A 17,909-nucleotide genomic window follows, 5' to 3' on the forward strand; every position below is an offset into this window, starting at 1 on the left:
GTTACATTTTTTTTAAATCAAAATGAGCCAACTTCATGTTTATTTCTGAGCTTAAAGAAATCCCTATACTGACAGATTCAAAGACCTGAATCTTTTCAGTTGTGAGCTACTGAGAAGCAGCTTGGGAAGAAAACCACCTTTTATTGAGAAAGAATGTGTAAGTATGAGACACACCTGGGCAAATTGGAATTAATCCAGAGAGAGTGAGATTCCACATGAGGAAAAGGACTGATGAGATACAGCAGGCTCTGTGTTAAATTGGTCACTCACCTGGGTTAGCTGAGAAGGTTACAAGCCGTTAGGAAAAGGGCTTTACTTTGAGATCTAAAGAGCCAGGCTGGGATGAAGGAAAGAGAGAGCTACTGTACAGAAAGAGAAATAGGTTTTGGTTTACAGGTTTGTGGGATTTAGTGAGTAAGGGACACTTGAGAAAAATGTAACGTAGGCTATACTGAGGGGCATCCTAAGTGCAATTGGAGTTAATTAGGGGAAAATACTCTAGTGCTTGATTAGTGAAGCAAGGTTAAAGAAGAGCTGTTGGTAATAACATGGAGTGGATAAGGTGATTATTCCAGCACCCAGTTAGATTAGTGATTAGTGATTAGTGAAAATATGGAGTTAAGGGAAAATCTGGGTCAAGAAAAACAAGCAAGACCAGGCTGGATTTCCTGAGAAGGGACCAACAAAACCACCTGGAGCCGAGAGGTATTCCACCTGAGAGACTTAATGATGACATTTGAAGGTGATGCACTAGCATGGCTTAAGATGTAACCCTCTGCTAGAAGAGACGTTTGCAGGAAGACCCTAGGAAAGTATTTAAAACCCTCAAAGGCCTTGACGGAGCAGGAATCGGAGAAACCACTGAGGAGACAATAGGAAACAGAGCACAAAGATTCATCTGAGGCAGGAGGAAGCTACCGAGCTCTGCTGTGAACAAGATGCCTTCCTTCTTTCAGGAAGCAGCAAGATGAGATCCCAGGATCACTTCGCTACAAGCAACCAAATGGGCGAGAGGAGCCACATTGCCTCCTCATATTCTGTGACCTTTCTTCTGTTCTTATTCAACAATTCAAAAGCTCTTATCTGTGAGGTGAAGTTTTGTTGGCAGAAATGAAATCATGCTCTTTTTCAAAATCTTGGTAAAAAGGGGGTAAAGCTGGAACCTTATGCTAAAAGATGTTGGCTTTCGGCAAGGATCCATCCTCCAGCTACATGTTTCAGAAGATTGATTTAAAATGCATTAACCTCCTTAAAGCTCCTTTTGAGTTGGTGTATCTCTGCTTTATAAAACCAGGAGCTGGTCTCAAGGTGATTTTATCTTCTGCTTTGGGAAGGGGTGATGTCAGGGGGCACTCCTCCCTCACTGCTCCTGGGTCCTGGGTTCAATACCAGGCTCAGGCTCCTGATTGCGTAGAGAATGTATGCTGGTTTGTTTTTCTGCCAGTTGCACCTCCCTGAGATGTGCAGGCTGTGCTTGATTGGCTCTTCTGGATTATCCCCTTCTCTCTGGCCCTGCGGCAGTCTGGCGTCTGTGCTTCCAGGATAGGCAGCAACATACTGCAACTCTCGCCAGGTTAGGTGGTGTACTGATAATGGATGGCTAATCTACTTCGGTAAAGGAAAGGCCTTCACCATAAATCAGGTTGCTGTCTTCCCTGCTTTGTGATAGACACTATATAACTGCACCTGCTAAATAGTACTAATTCTCTTGGATGAAATATTGCCAGGGTCAGCTGCTGTGAGTCATTTACTGGATTTGTATCATGGCCATATTTCAAGGCCAGGTTCAGTAGCTGCCCATTAAATTCCAGTTGATGCATTAAAGAGCAGTTTATATTCTGGTCAAACCTCCTACAGATGCACAGAGTGACATGCTAGCTGATATGAGAATCTCTGATTGATTGTGGCAGTAAGGCTGTGAGAAGACAGTGTGGTGGGACAGGGCAAGCATTTATTAAACTATTGTGGTTAGCCAGAGCTGCAAGTCTTCACTTGAAGTTAGGGCATTCATCTTTTTATTCCAGCTGCCGGAGAGCATTTACAGTATGCTACAAAAACCTTATAGGTACTCGCAGGAAATTGGCCAGATGATAATAAATGCATACAACATCATCTAATTAATACAGACAATGTTTTGGAAGCTACTGAGGTAAACATTGTATTTCTCAAATATAGTTGACATATACTGTATGATTTGAACAAAACAGTTATCCTGTAAACAATTCTGTCCATCTGTTGTCAGATATCTGCTTATCCAGGCAAGGGTTACAGCTCCAGTGAAAAACAGTTGTGCAGTTCTAAATTCATTTTCTACAGAACCTCACCTTTTTGCAGAGTTTGGTCTGAAGCTGGTGAAGTGACAATTTATATTGTGCTAATTAAGGTTCTGTATTGATTCCAGTTTAAAGAATTAAGCCAGTTGTGCATTATTACTGAAGACGGGAACATGATACCTCATGTGCTCTCACCATTTCAGTGAGAGAATCTTGAAATGTTATGGTTGTCAAACCCTGTGAGGGAGACCATCTTCTGTAAATATATTTTATGTGCTGCATAGACTAATTTTTATACATTTATTTTAAAAAATGTCTTTAAAAGTACCATCTCAAAGCACTTTACAGTAGTTGATTAAAAATAACAGAAATCTTGGACACATTTCTAAATCCACTGCTTTCTGCTATGAAATTAAGAAACATCTCCAACTCAAGTATTTTAATGAATTTAATGTAATTCCTCCGAGATTGTCTTTAAGATAATGTTTACAAAATAAAGGCAAAAAAGACCATTATTTGTGCAAAGTATATCTACTGTACAGTTATTTTCTGGATGAATGACAAATTACAGGAAGTACACTCACGGAGTGATTAAGTAAAGGTGTTGTGCTGAATTTTGTGCGATGAAGCAGTGTTTTTATTGAGTTGAGCTGCTCATGTTCGAGAATAGCGTACATTAACAGTTCTGTAGTGTATTCCACAAGCTGCTCCAGGCTTTATTATCTCAATGACAAATGCTCTGTCAGTGCTTAATAGGATATTCCCCAGCAAGGACCTTTTGTTATGCAGCTGAGGTTCTGTAAGCCGTGTGACATGATAGGGAAAAAAAAGTCGACAAGAATTTCTAATGAACTTCAATTACTGATAGATTATGTCTAATGGGAAATATGTGTGACTCTGATATCAGTTGTTCTGCTTTCCTTGGAAATCTCACAAGGCATTGATTTATATCACACTGAGTACAATGGGCTTCTCAAGCAGAAAGTTAGCAGTGGAACAAAGTACTATGTATGTATATACATCAACCGATGCACAAAAGAGACAATGCTCAGGTCAAATTGATTTAATCAAGTATTTTAAACATTGAAATCAAACAATCACAAAAAATGTGAAACAAATAATAATATTTCAATATGAAATGCAGCAGTATAGAAGTATATTTCCAACACAGGCCTGGCAGTGTTGATACACAGTCCTGATCAGCCTCTGCACAGACTGCTGTGATATGTTTCACCATTCTGTCTGTGCAGCTACAGGCAGTTTGCAAAGCATGGCGGTTCACAGTTGTCTCCTGTGATGGCATTGGTGAGCTGGTCTCATTTTAGACTCGTATCAGGAGAAAGATCTGGCCAAGGCAAATCATGACACACAACATCAAGAAATATGTTTGTAGTGTGTGGTCCTGCATTGACCTGCTGGAAAATTCACACTATCAAGATGGGCTGGAACAGGAAAACTGTTGGATCAATGTCTTGACAGTGTATTGCTGAGTAATAAGGTTGCGTTCCGTCTGCTAAAATCTGCATTTTTGAGTAAAATCACATCACCTTTTTGTGTCAATTCCACATCACCCTTCCACTTCCCAAGTGGAAGATGGTTTAAATAACCAGTACTCAGCATGATGCTCAACACTATGTCGCCACACTTTTAGTATGCAGGTGTCAGACTGTAGAATGGTCTCTGAGCATGTAAATATCTGTACTTAATTTACTGTGCGGGTATTTCTTCCTTCAATTTCTCATGCTGTAGCCGTTACAGTCTTCAATGATTATACAGATGAATGAGATGTTTTTGTCCTGGAGTAGCATGATGATCATCTGCCTTCTGTGACATCTTGTACTTTAGAGAGTGGGTTTCCTGGTACAAGTCTTTTTCTATCATACCGACAATAATCAAAAGAGCTTACATTTCTCAGGAAAGACAGTCATTTGATTTACTGTTCTTTTTAAAACTTTGTTAATACAAATTCTTATTTAAGACAAATCAAAACGAATCAATTGCCAAGCAATATGATCCTTAAGTTTTTATGATGTAATGTAAATGTCATTATGTGCCTGATGAGCTATTAAAACTTGTTTTTTCATTATGAATCAGTATGTGTGCACTGCAACTATCGGCAAGATATATAATGTATGTTGTGATATTGTACCATTTAGATCAAGATTTGTTTTTATTTGGGTGAATTGCAGCCTGTTATCTAAAACTACATTCTCTTGCAGCCCATGATCAGCAAATCCGTGTTCTTCTACAGTTTTAACAGTGGCTTTGCTGGGCAGCATCACCATTGCAGGGCAACAATAGCAAACATCGGAGTACCATAAACTGGCATTTTCAACAGACAGCCACAGGTGCTCTCTATCAGGGTCTAGCAGGCCTCTCCCAGTGGCGCAATGGCTAGGCTTGTTGTAACTCAGAAGGTGTTTTAGCTTCCTATCAGATATGTTTAAGGTCTCCAGTGAATGTGAGCAGTGTTTGCCAGCAATGCATCACTCTGAGGCCCCCTTGTGGAACTAAATTAAAGGATTCCCAGCATTTCCTGGTGCTTTGAGACCTAGAAAACTGGCCTACATGCCAACCCTCAAGGACCAGGATTGGACAGTCCTGTTTCAACAATCCAAAGAAACAAATATTCATCTTCTCATTTACCAATGTGGCTTACTCAGAAAAAAAGACAAATGGATATTCTAGAGCAGGGATTTATTTATCCTGGTCCTGGGCTGATGGTGTGTCTAAAGGTTTTCAGTCCAGGTGAGCATGTAATGAGATGAATTAGGACATTATCAACTGAATTGGATGAGTATAACAGCATCTCTCCCAGTTCCTCATGTGCTCATGCTTTAAAGAGAAGTGGAAAAACCTGCCCTTTAGGATTAGGATTGGGGGTTCCTGCTTTAGGAAGGATACAAACAAGAAATGTCCATTTGAAACATCTAGCCCTTTAGTAATTAATTGATCTAATGATCTCATCCAGCTGTTTCCTGAAAGAAGCCAGTGGATCAGCTTCAATCACACGGCAGGGTATCTTGTTCAATACTCCCACCCCTTGGCATAAAGACGTGTCTCCTATCCATCTGATTTGTTTTTCACTGTTCATGCTGAAGAAATTGGCAAGGTTGACTTTCTCAATGTCTGTGAGGTACAGTATTTTGAATAGTTGTATCGGCTCCCCCCATAGTCTTTCATGTTCAACATTAAAAAGGTTCAGGTACTGAATACAGACCAGTAATATATTTTCTATATGACATAGTGACCAAAATTGTACACAATATTCTACCATTCAACTTTACACCCTAGCAAATGAATTGAAATGAATTTTGTGTCTTTTTAATTCCTCTCAAACATTGTGCAGATGACAGTATAAAAGCCTACGGTTTGTTGATAAGTAACCTTCTGTTTTTTATTTATAGCTGGTTTTCCTTACCTGCATACAAATCCTTGTACTTGCCTACACTAAATGTCATCTGCCTGCTGTTTGCCCAGTCGTAGATTTTAGCTCAATCTTTTTGAATGTCATTTTCTGCTTTTACAATATTTGCTAATCCTCTTAATTTGGTATCATCTGCAAACCCGACTACTTTATTAACTATATCAGAGTCTAGGTCATTTATACAGTATAAATGAAGAGAAGCTGTGGTCCTAATACAGATCCTTGTAGCACTCCACTATTTACATTATCCCAGTCTGAGTACTTACCCCCTTACTGTATTGTTCTCATAATCATAACTGATTCTCAGTCAAAAGTCATATTTCTCCGAGTACAGTACTTACCATCTGCTATTTGAGAATTAATCATTTATGAGGAATTTAATCAAAAGCCTTCTGAAAATATGTTAATTATCCAGTTATGTGCCTATATAGGTGAGCCAGTATTTTAGTTCTCATTTTTTTTTCCTTACATGTAATTTGAGTCAGACACGTTGGTTCTGTACACCCTAAGAAGGCTCCACAGCTGAAACGTTGTGCTTGTTTTCATCTCTTTTCAACTTGGAATCCACATTTACTTGTTCCTTTGCAGCCTACGCATGCTGACACAGCTCCCTACTTGAACATATTGGTCTATACTGTATCTACCTGATTAATTGCTCACCCTTTCTGTAGAAGAGTTCTGCATCAGTAATTCTCCAGTCCCTGGGTACTATCCTTGTCTTGAGGGATTGGTGCTAGAGTTGTTAATGGGTTTTAAATAACATCTCTCATTTTCTTAAGTACATTTCATAAAATGGGCTGTGGGAATTTATTGCTCCTGAGTTGTTCTAGTACCTCTTCTACACTAGCACTGTCAGGTACAGAACCTTGTCCTTCTGCTGCCTGAGGTGTTTGTCTGACTTCTTCGGTGAACACTGGAGTGAAATACTTGTATAGTACATCAGCCATTTCCCTTTTGTTGTCTAGACATCTACCATACTGTATTTGTCCCAGATATATTTCACTTCAAACTTGATATTCTTTAGTGTTGTAGTACTGAAGGAAGTGTTATTTATTTTAGCCTACAATTCAATATTGTGCTTGCAATTCATTGTATTAATTGAATTAGAAAACTGCATTCTTTTTGTTGAACCATTTGGTATACAATTGTTTTAATTTTTAATTTTTTGCTTTTAAGAACACACTTTTATGATAATCTTTAGTGAAATGAAAGTCCATCTAAGTTTTGTAGTGGCTATGTTAGCAATCTTGGGACCTAAGATCTTTGATTCATTGTGTTACATATTCTGTCTACAAGATACCACGTAAATGGAATTACTCAATATTATACACAAATCTTTTTTTGTTGTTGTTTCTGCACAGTTTTAGCATAACCATATTGTCAAAGTTAAAGCCCTGGCTTCTTTCATGGGACTGCTGGATGAAATGCTGAGGTCATTTAAGTACTACAGTACTAACCATGTGAGTTAGACTAGGATGAATAGTCTCTTCTGTTTGTAACCTTTATGGTTAGAAATCAAGAATAAACAGTGGAAACGCAAGGATCAGCAGACATTACAGAACACACCCCAGTGTTATTTTGAACTCATCTTTGTAGTACATTGATATTATCATACAGTAGCTCTTTGTAGTAGCATCAATAATAGTAATATACTGTATAAGTAGTTTTAAGATAAAACCCTTTGTTTTTGAATAAAAAGTGCACAAGCCTTTTCTGAGCATGCAAGATGAAGGCACTTAACTAGGAAATGACCCTCAGATTATTCAATGTATAACCTGAATGGATTCATGGTGTCTGCCATCAACAACAGAGCAACTGGCAAAGCTAAAAAATTAGTGATGTGGAGTTTTTAGTAATTACTTTGCTCTCAATCATACTGGCTACACTACATTAAAATACAATTTATACTGAGTGAACCAATTTGGTTGAGGCAACCGTGATAGGCTTCACTGATTACTATATTTGCTAATATTACAACTGAGAATAGAGTTTTATTCCAAAATGAAAACTGCATTATTATCATCACAAAATTTGATTTACAGTAGCATTTATTTTATTTAGTTTATCCGGCTAGAGAAATTGCCTGCAGAGTCATCACAGAGGCTCAGTGAGATTTGCTCTCTACCCATTAACTGTACTATAGTACAGCCTAGTGGATTTATTTTGAAATTTCAGTTTCAGTTTTTCTTTTATATGCTTAAAGGTAGTAATAGTGCAATTAGGTTTTACTGTGAGAATTTGTCTCCAATGTGGAGACCCATAAATGCATTACCAAATGTGTATCTATAGTATATATCATAAAGATGATCCAGCCTTTTCTGAGTGAAGAAATCTCGTGAAGAACCCCCAATTTAAAAATGACAAAATAATTGTAATATTAATTATGAGAAAAATTTAAAGCCCAACTAGATCCACCGTGAGAACTGTCAGATCAGACACACAGCCCAGCCTCTACAATAAAAAAAATAAATGCTCAGAGTATATATATATACACAAACTATAAAATATGAATAGGGGATTAAATCTTGATATTATATAGGACATTCGCACACTAAAAATGATTATCCTGTAGAAACCCCTTTTGCTCCAGATGTCAAAAATCAGCATTACTATATAGATAATTATAATTAGCACTTCCAATTCAAAGTTATACTGAAGAATTAAGAAGACATTTAATTTTATATGGATTATTTTTCCTAATCTGGAAATGTAGGGCTGGTTTCACTTTATAGCTGAATAAGCAGGGCACTCAGATTGCTGTTGAAAATAATTCTTCCATCCTTCTCCTTGCTGCACTTATTGCGGAGTAACTCCAGAATCCCCTCTCTGAGGTCCGGAGGTGTTGTTTTATAGAAATGGTTTTTCTCTGTCATGAAGTCCAGAAGCAGTTCTCCTGTTTCATTCCCTTTCATGAAGCACTCTGTTATATCCAGGGTGTTGGGAATCTCATGCTCTTCATACTTCAGACCCAGGTTCTCCAGGTGTATTTTAATGTCGCCTGCTGAAAGGTACTGGGAGATTTTGTTTGTACAAAGTGCTTCCTTGTAGGTTTTCCAAAGGAGTTCCCAACCGCTGCCCGCTACGAAGAGAATCATCACAAAAAAAAAATGCCCTATTAATTTCAGGTTTGGCTTTGGTCCTAAATGGTACATGGAAGCCTCAGTAACAGAGACACCTTCCCTCCCTCCTTTAAGCACATTTCATAATCTTGTTTCTCCCTCTATGCGATGCAAAAGATCTTCACGTGAGTTAACTTGACATTACACTTATCATAAATACTGTGAACCCAACGTTGGATGAAAAGGCTAACATATCTATGTAGTTTATTATATATACTTCTAATACATCATTGCAACATTTCTTGCTTCAGCTCCTCTCTGAACCTCACAATGTCATGCTTGGTGGTGAAACACCAGATTCTTCTCTGTCCTTAGGTATCCTATGGATTGTTATGGGTCTGGGCAGCTGGCTGCCTGGGTCTCGGTCAGGGTATGAAATCAGCACTGAAGAAGGCAGAAGATGAGCCACACCTTCAGGCTGTCAGCAGAAGCTGCATCACATAGCACATGAGCAATCAATGTAATAACAAATACACTGTTAAGCACTGATGTTGAAAGAAGCATTGTACAGCAGCCTGGGAACATTCAACAACATGCCCTGTATACAATTAATGGCAAGCAGCCCTGTTGGGATTCAAAACAGCTATTATTTCAACTAAAGGCTGGAGGAGTACCATGCCTGGAGGAGAATATATATTTATTAATATACTGTGCAGAGAGTGCGATCTGGCCTTCTGAACATGAAATTCCATGAGAGGATACGAAGTCATAAGACACAACTAAGGCTCTTTTAGAAACAGTTTGAAAGCACACACACACACAACCATTGATTCTTATGAAATACGCATATTGTTTTAACATGTTATCAAAGCATCATGGTATACCACCACAAGCACCGACAATAAAATACGGTATAATACCTGCTTCGTGGATGATAAGAAGCTTTCCTTTCTCCCTTAGAAGGCTGTGAAAAAACTTGATTGTTGCAGCATAGTCAGACACATAATACAGCATCTAGGGAAACAACAGTAAAAAACATGGAAATAAAAAAAAACATGGAAGACTTCTGCAAAATAATATATTGTGCCATTTTCTTCAGTAAATCAAATAACCTTTTTAAGCTCAAAAATTTCCAACTTAATGAAAAATATTGTACGTTCTCTGAAATGTTAGATAAGTTCTAAACTTTTCAGCTCTGCTGAAAAAGATTATCAAAAGAATTATTTCTATTCATTGATAATAGAAAAGTTTCACTAGAAGGATGATCATCAAAAGTCAGCTTTTCAAAGCATTGTTTTGACTTGTTATGTATTGACATCAAGAGATCTTAAAAAAAAAGAAATCGGGGAGCGGGGATGTCAGGGCTATGAAAGTAAAGCCTTCACAGTAACCCCTTCACCCGTTGAGGCACCAGGAAAGAGCACCAGTTCCTCCCGGGGCCTCTCAGGAAAAACACTTCCAAAATTAGGAGGGACAAATTGGATACACCAGAAAAAATTGTGTGTTTTCATGTTAAACATTTGACAAATTAACTTTTACAAATAAGAATTTAATAGGGTTAATATTTTTTAACTTCTAGTATATTATGAGTACATTAAGGGTTTAGCGATAAAAATAAAAATAACACCAAGTTGTGGATATACATTAACAAGCCAATTGGTGACATTGTACATAGAAACTAGCATATTCCGAATTTATTCTCCTAGCTTCTTCACACATCAATAATGTTCTTTTACAATTGTAATCAGACTAGTACCTCTGTCAACTAAATGTCCCTTGGCAAAAATCAGGTTAAACAATAAATCTAAAAAATATTAAATGTCATTTTATGTGATTGAATTTTTTCCCTCTTCAGTTATTTGCCATGTGCAATGCTGTGAAATGGCAGTAATCATTCTTTAATGCCAATCCTCCAATCCTACCTGACATCATGGAACATAAGATTCTATATTTTGTTTTTATGTTATTATGATTGTAGCAGCCACATTACAGTACCAAACACAGAGAAATGGATATCAATCAGATTGCTTTAACACTCATTCCTGGAAAGGAGATAAGAATTAGCAATTAATGAGATACCGTTAAAGACAAATTAATTAAACTGTGCTGAGAAATACATCCAACAATGTCCTTGATTTGTTCGCAACTACATGAGACATACAGTATTTGAAAGCATTCCATGAAAGGAAACATTGTGAAAATTGTCAGTTGATAATTTTACAGTATAACTAATGTTTTTTGTAGCTAAGTTTGGCAATTTTAAGAATCTACTTCTTTTAAAAGTTTTCAATTTGTGAATGGTGTAGAAAAACAGGAATTGTTGGGAAATACATTTTAAATAAAAGTTACTAATATAATTAATGTACAGTATGTTCAGCATCCCATTTGCAAGATCATAAGAAATATTTTCACAACCAGTGGCACTTTTATGAGTTTTTGTTTGTAGTATAAAACTTAAAATGTTTATTCTCAACACTATTCAGCTAAGTAATATTTTATGCCATACTGCACATCCCCGCCTATTCTAGAATTACAAAATACATTAAACCATGAGGACGATTTGTTAAATATATTTGAACAAAATGATTTAAAAAACAATTCTGTTTGATTTCATTACCTGAATCATGTGAATGAAGTCAAATCGTTTGTCATCTTTTGTCTCTTTTACTCGTTGTTCATACTCAGCACAAGTCATAGTATTCCAGGTGAATCTGATGTTCTTAAGGTTTGGAGTCTTTGCCACCAGTGCTAGAAGGTTAATCAGTGATTAATAAGTCAGAGCTGAAGAGCACCTGTAATAGACCAAAGTGAACTGAATACATTTGCATAGCACTGGACCAGCAGCGTGGTGCCCACAGTGGCCCAATGGTTAGCATTGCTGGGGTGCTGTCTGCATGGAGTGTGAACAGTACATTCTCCCCATTTTCACATCGGTATTCCCTTCGGGTTCCACAGTCCAAAGACATGCTCGTAGGTTAACTGGCTTCTGGAAAAACTGGCCCTGGTTGGAGTGTGTGGCTGTTTGTGTCTGTGTGTGGCTGTTTGTGTCTGTGTGTGGCTTTTTGTGTCTGTGTGTGCCTGTTTGTGTCTGTGTGTGCTTGTTTGTGTCTATGTGTGCTGTGCAATGGAATGGCATCCTGTTCAGGTTGTAACCTACTTTTCGCCTGCTGGTTACTGGTATAGGTTCCTGCTGCCCTGCGACCCTGAACTGGATCACATGGTTAGAAGATGGATGGATCTGCAGGTTGTGATCAGTGGGAAAGAAGATATTTTTGCAGAAATATATCCAATGAAACAGAGATATGTCCAAGTTAACACACAACTGATACAGTATATCAAACTTTCCGTTTGCTGTGATAAGTAAATATGTACAGTATCACTTTTAGATACCAGCAGGGCTTCAGAAGGAGTTGTGTCTATCACAGGTCACTCCTTTAAAAGGCCATTTCCTGAAGAGACATGCCAGAGGAGAGATGAGCGCACTGTTCTGATTTTCAATGTGGCAGATGGAGTAGAATGCATGTGGGCTCACTTTTCTTTTCATAGCTCACATGCTGCTTAAACTACCAGGCTGTTGGTGTCATTGCAATACTTTTGATTAGCATGCAAACGGATGTGTTTGCACATTCAAGAACACAAAGTCTGCAGACGTGGGGAGGCCGTTTCTAGCTTGTGTAGCTGCTAGTAGCTAACCGATACAAAGTTCTCATCCAGCCATTCCTCAAAACATTCCAGTGCTCTGGCTTAAACACCATGGGAAGCTTGTTTGAAAATGCGCCTGCTATTTCCAAACTTTGAATATGCTCCCCTTTAGTTTTAGTTTTAGATAATTATGTCATAAATATTCCCATTATAGAAGAACCGTGTCCACAACACAGAGGAGTGATGGGGAAGAGGCTCCTGATGGGGGAGCACCCCCATCAGTGATTTAAACGTTTAAGGGAAGGGGGGGAGTCACCTTCACTACAAGACAACTCTGGCAGCAGGGTGAACTTTAAACACTCACATATAAAAAGACTGACAATCGGAGGGAAGCTAGCAAGATGTGGAGGTTACAAGAACAAGTATAAATCATTGAACATGTTGCCAGCTGTGGTCAATCTTGTCCCTCCCTCAACCATGCAAGCTCAGGAAATGGGGTGGGAAGAAAAAACACAAAAGCTGTTACTGTCATTGACCTGGTTGCTTTGTAATGTGTTGAGCACAGATAACTACTTCTTCTCTGCCCATGCATGCAGACAAAGATTCTTAAAGTACTCATTACATAAAGGTTTAGGGATTTTTTTGTATACTGAGAGGTATTAAAATGCATCAAATGTGTACTCCTTTGTACATTTTCTTTCATATTACTTTTGTCTTTAACCACTGCTTTAATTTTGAAGGCAAAATATCCGTAACTGCATCACTCACTATACAGTACCATCCTACGGTGTAACCAAATTTAGTCAGGCCAAACTTTCCAGTAGCTTCTACGGAATCACCAAATCACGGATGAGCCATGGTGCAGAGTAAATCTTTCATTGAGGTTTCTGTACCTTTGAAGGTCTGGGTCAGTTCCTTACTGGGTTCCACAATATCGGCTGTGATGGTCTTTTCCAGGTGGACAGACTGCAGTTTAGTGAGCAGATGGACATCCACTTCCCCTGAGAAGACAAATCTGCTGTCAATGTCAGCTCTACTACTGTACTAACAAGTAGTCATATTTTGAAATGAGACATTTTTTTTTTAAGTTTAAAAAAGTGATTATATGTGATTTTCCGGTGTACACGTTCCTTGCTCACAAATTTGCATGCAAAAAATGAATAACCACCATATGTGCTTGTATATTTTTTCCTCAAGAGGGGAAAAAGTTTTTATTAAATACAAAGAAATACAGTTCCAAAATGTGGGAACACAAAAATGCAGTGTATAACAAAAAATATTTTTTTGCTGTATGGGTCAAATTTTCTGAAATGCAGTTTATTGCCTTGTATCCTTTTCAAGAATTGACACTGTTGTAACTTTAATAAGAATATGAGTTTACCTCCCCCACTTCCAAGACCTAAAACATTAAGTGTAGATTTTCCATCTCCAATTCTGTAGAGAAGAAAGAACATATTTTAATAAGTATATGCTACAAAAGAGACTGCAGTTAATATTTAGAAAGAATTGTCTTTGGGACAGAGAAAATATGTTGTTCTGTTATTCTTCTCTTAAAGCATTACAGCCCGCTCACTCTTAATTCCCAAAGGTACAAGGTAAAGCATGTCTGCACACTTTTTATCCACATTATGAACTTCTCAGAGGCTGAGTAGAAAACACACACAAACCAAAGTTTGTTAAATACAGCAGTTGATTGAAAGCAACATAGCATGTTTAATTTGCTGCTTTTGTTTTAAACTGTTGAACAGAGACAAGCCATACCTCTGGAATCAAGGTTTTCATAGCTTGAAGAGGGGACATAGTCCCAAAGATCAGACCTTTGTAATGAAGTGCCTTAGTGTCACGCCCTCTGCAGCCAGAGGGCGCTCCTTCTCTGTCCTGTCCCTAGTTTCCGGTCTGCTGTCCTTCCTGTCCCTCTCTTTCCCTGGGGCTATATATTTCCAGGTCTTGCACTCTGTCCTCGCTCAGCGTTGACGTTCGGATGTCCTGAGACCCGCCTAGCACCAGGGCGCCCCACGTCCGCTCCCTGAAGGCATAGGTTTCTATACGGCATTCCTGAACTCTTTGCACTATGAGCCCGGGTCTTTTTCCGCTCTCCTGCTCCCCACGGTTAGTCCCTTTGGACGTCCGTGACACAAGGTAAAAAGTAAAATGAACAAGGGCGGGCAAGGTAAGAACAAAACACAGTTAATCAAAACAAACAAAAAAACGCAGCCGAAGCTAACAATGAACAAACACGAACACTAGTGAGCAAATGCAAACACGAGCCGAAAAGCTAACTGGAGTTGAGCCGAAAGATGACCGAAGCCAAAAAGCTAATGGAATCTAAGCTTCTTCAGGTATTTGAACTGTAGATCTAGCTGCTGATTGTGGGGAGTAGAGATAAAGACGTCACAACTGCTGCAATGGTGTAATAATGGACCAATGGGGGGGGGTATCTGAACACAGGAATTAAAACAAAACAAAACATACAGACACACATGGGGACATAACACCCCTACCCATAAGAACAAACATCTTATGTTTGTAAACAAAAGACAAGGAAAACAAAACACACAAGTGACACAACCCACCCAGAGAGAAAGGGGTCCGCTTGCCGAATGGCAATTAGTGGTTATCTAGAGATCTCCAAATTCATATCCATAGCACACACATCTCTTATCTAAGTGACTCGAACCTCTAATTGACAATGAACTCTGTGGTACAGTAAAACAAAAACTTTCAAAAGTATTGCCGCAAGAAAGTCAGAACTTATTTTTGCTTTACAAACAATCTGTATTTACAAAAGAAATACTCTTGAAGGGTACTGAAATTCTCAATAAAAACAGGTGACACTGTTTTGTGTTAAGCCCACATTACAGGTACATCCAGTACACCATACTGTCTGTCCCCCTGTGTGATGGAACACCGTTGCACAATCTATCTTTCTGGTGCTGCTCACTGGCTGCTGTGTTGACACTGCACAGAACAAAATGGGCCAAAACCAGCACTTGAGAAGGACTTGGTTGAGTTTGGCTGAAACAAACTCTGACAGGGACAGACTTCTTTTGGAGCTCACACATTACTCAGGATAAATTAACAGCACTAAATTAAAAACCCATCTCAAACGAGCTGAGTGTTAACACACCATGAGTGTGAATGTCAGGCATGCCTAGCTCTAACGCCTGACGTTCCCACGACTGTAGCACAGCTGTCAGAAGAATGTACTTCTGTTATATACTGTAGTCCATAGGACAGACCCAAAGAATAATTTGTGAAAAGAAAAGTGATGCACGTTCCAGGAAATTGACCTTATTTTCACATTTCAAACTTGTGGAAGAAAATATTTGTATTACAATATGTTACATATGCTAACTCATTTACCAGATTAAACCAGAGAGTGTGGATGCTGATGGGACTGTTACTCAGAGGTGTGAAACGCTCTCCAGAACTCCCACACACCTGAAGAAGGCACCTCAGCAGAAATTTGTTTTTTATACTATGTTTTTCATACTTTTCTTTGTGACTTTAAACTCTGATTCTTCCATTCTCAAGTTCACATTCCACTGACCACTTTTACAGAATTGTTCAATTATTTCAAGAACCTCCTCAGGCAAAGTAAATTTCCAAAACTAACACTTGGGTATCTCGTGATATTACAAATTATTGTATTGCTATTTACCTTAGATCTGACATATTTTACTAAACTATCTTATCAACTGTATAACAATTTTCAGCTTGTTTCTAGTTTGAAGTTAGAGATACTTTTTCTATCGTGCACATGAATCTATGAACTGACTGCAGACTGTTGTACATAGAAAGAGCTCACTTTATTTCTCTGAAACACGTGATATTGTTAATACTATAATTAATAAATCAGACCCTCAAGCAGTGTTTCCTCAACAATGGCTTTACCGCGAATGAGGAAAACCGAACTGCTTTATCAGTAAGGATTCGAGAAGTAGATTGCAGATCATCCTTAATGGCCAGTGTCCAGAACTTTTAAACCATTTTATGCTTTTAACCTTTTTAAACTTTTCAACTCTTCTTACACAACACTCGAGTTTCAACTGAAATATTGCATCAATTTTTCCTTTTAAACTCAAAACAATGCATTGTTTTTAACTCTTAATGAGCAAAAGTATGTTTAATGCCTTAGACTATTTCAATCTGTCACAGTGTTACCTTGTGAACTCCCCCAGGAGAGTTCTGTCGATGAAATCAAATATGCTGCTGTGCTCAGTGGAGCGCTGCAAGAACAGCTTAAAAGCTTGTGCATATCGACCCTCATATCCTGAAGAATCTGTCGCTGCAGAAGTCATTTCTGAAAACTGAAAGCAAATTAAAGAAAGGCAAGCCAAAAAAATATTTGCAATAATGAATAAATCTGCATATTATATATTAACATAGTTAATATAATCTATTTAGTGCTGTACATTCAAATGAAGATTATATTATTTAAAAAAAAAACACCATCGCTTTACCTTGCTGCTCTGCCGTGTGCTCCTTTCCCTGCTCACAGTGAGGGGCTGTGCGCTCTCACGCTGTGTTTGAAGAGCTGTTTACAGCACGTCGTGGTCTTGCCTCACACGGACTTGGCTGTGTGTCAGGTTTTACAGCAGTCTTGTCTTTGACTGCCAACATCATCAACACCCCATTTCCAGGGTGAGCTGGAAGTCTGTTTCCATTTGCAGATTCTTAAAAGAATGGAATCAAATCTCTATAGCACTGTAGATGTCTAAAAAAGAGAAACTTCAAGATAAGTGGGGCTTGTTCAGGACAGAAGTGACGTTTGCTCCAGTGAATTCCTATAGTTAGTATTTGGCCTGTACTGTGACAGACAGATATAAAGTAACAACTACAGTAGCAAAAAATATGTTTCATGATTTTAAAAAAAGGATGAATTAGTTACACTGACTGGAAGAATGTTTTTCTGAATTTAAAGTCACCAAAGGGGAAATGAAAAAAACAAGTGGTAAAAATCCAGGGCTGTCCCAGTCAAGACCATGACAGACCCTGAAGGATTAATGTGCACAGGACCAGGTAAGTAAAAAAAGTAAAACCACTGATCTGTTTGTCACCTTAAAAAAAAAAGCTAAAAGGATTTTCACTTCTCTTCCCAGTTTATTGCTCATCCATCCAGCCCGAGTTAAGGAAGAACAGGAAGCCATTATAGTACAGTATGTGTGAACAGTGCAGTGAGCTGGAGAGACCCCAGAAAAGGACAATGGACAGTTTTATCAGTGTCCTTTCTTCTCGCCAATGAAGGGCTCACAGTGTCCTCGATTCTGCGGGGTACAAGGTAACCAGCTTCCAGGAGGTAAACGATTATCTCAGGCTCCTAGCATCTCCCGTTTCCCAGTGGCTCACGCATGATCCCCTGGGACAGCACCTGAGCTGTGCTCCTGATACTCAACCACCCCTTATTTTTCTGCATCATACTGTTTTACAAAAAAAATAAAATAGCTGTACATGCTACCTTGAAAAAGGAAGAACTGGAGAAAACAAAACAGCATCAAGAAAAAAAAC

The 17,909-nt window shown here is 38.4% G+C and overlaps 1 protein-coding gene across 2 annotated transcripts; it reads right to left on the minus strand.

Moving 5' to 3' along the window:
- Positions 1-7,273: 7,273 nt before the first annotated feature.
- Positions 7,274-17,055, minus strand: LOC148649510 (histamine N-methyltransferase-like). Of its 2 annotated transcripts, none has more exons than XM_088606306.1 (7): positions 16,865-17,055; positions 16,566-16,704; positions 13,783-13,835; positions 13,295-13,402; positions 11,377-11,507; positions 9,680-9,773; positions 7,274-8,779 (listed from the first exon to the last, which is right to left on the minus strand). In XM_088606306.1, exons 2-7 carry the CDS (start codon positions 16,700-16,702, stop codon positions 8,427-8,429), a joined length of 876 nt encoding a protein of 291 aa, XP_088462432.1. In that variant the 5' UTR covers positions 16,703-16,704; positions 16,865-17,055; the 3' UTR covers positions 7,274-8,426. The 2 variants fall into 2 exon arrangements, with proteins under 2 accessions (XP_088462432.1, XP_088462431.1); XM_088606305.1 differs by having other exon boundaries at positions 16,566-16,711; positions 16,865-17,042.
- Positions 17,056-17,909: the final 854 nt, after the last annotated feature.

Source organism: Lepisosteus platostomus, chromosome 14 (assembly GCF_059453375.1).
Source record: "Lepisosteus platostomus isolate fLepPlt1 chromosome 14, fLepPlt1.hap1, whole genome shotgun sequence".
In the NCBI taxonomy this organism is placed as follows: Eukaryota; Metazoa; Chordata; class Actinopteri; order Semionotiformes; family Lepisosteidae; genus Lepisosteus; species Lepisosteus platostomus.

Coding starts and splice junctions, on each gene's coding strand:
- LOC148649510 (XM_088606306.1), bottom strand. CDS start 16,702: ATGACTTCTGCAGCGACAGATTCTTCAGGATATGAGGGTCGATATGCA. Junction 13,836..16,565: donor CTCCTGGGGGAGTTCACAAG/GTAACACTGTGA, acceptor TCTTCTCTACAG/AATTGGAGATGGAAAATCTA. Junction 13,403..13,782: donor AGGTCTTGGAAGTGGGGGAG/GTAAACTCATAT, acceptor TTGTCTTCTCAG/GGGAAGTGGATGTCCATCTG.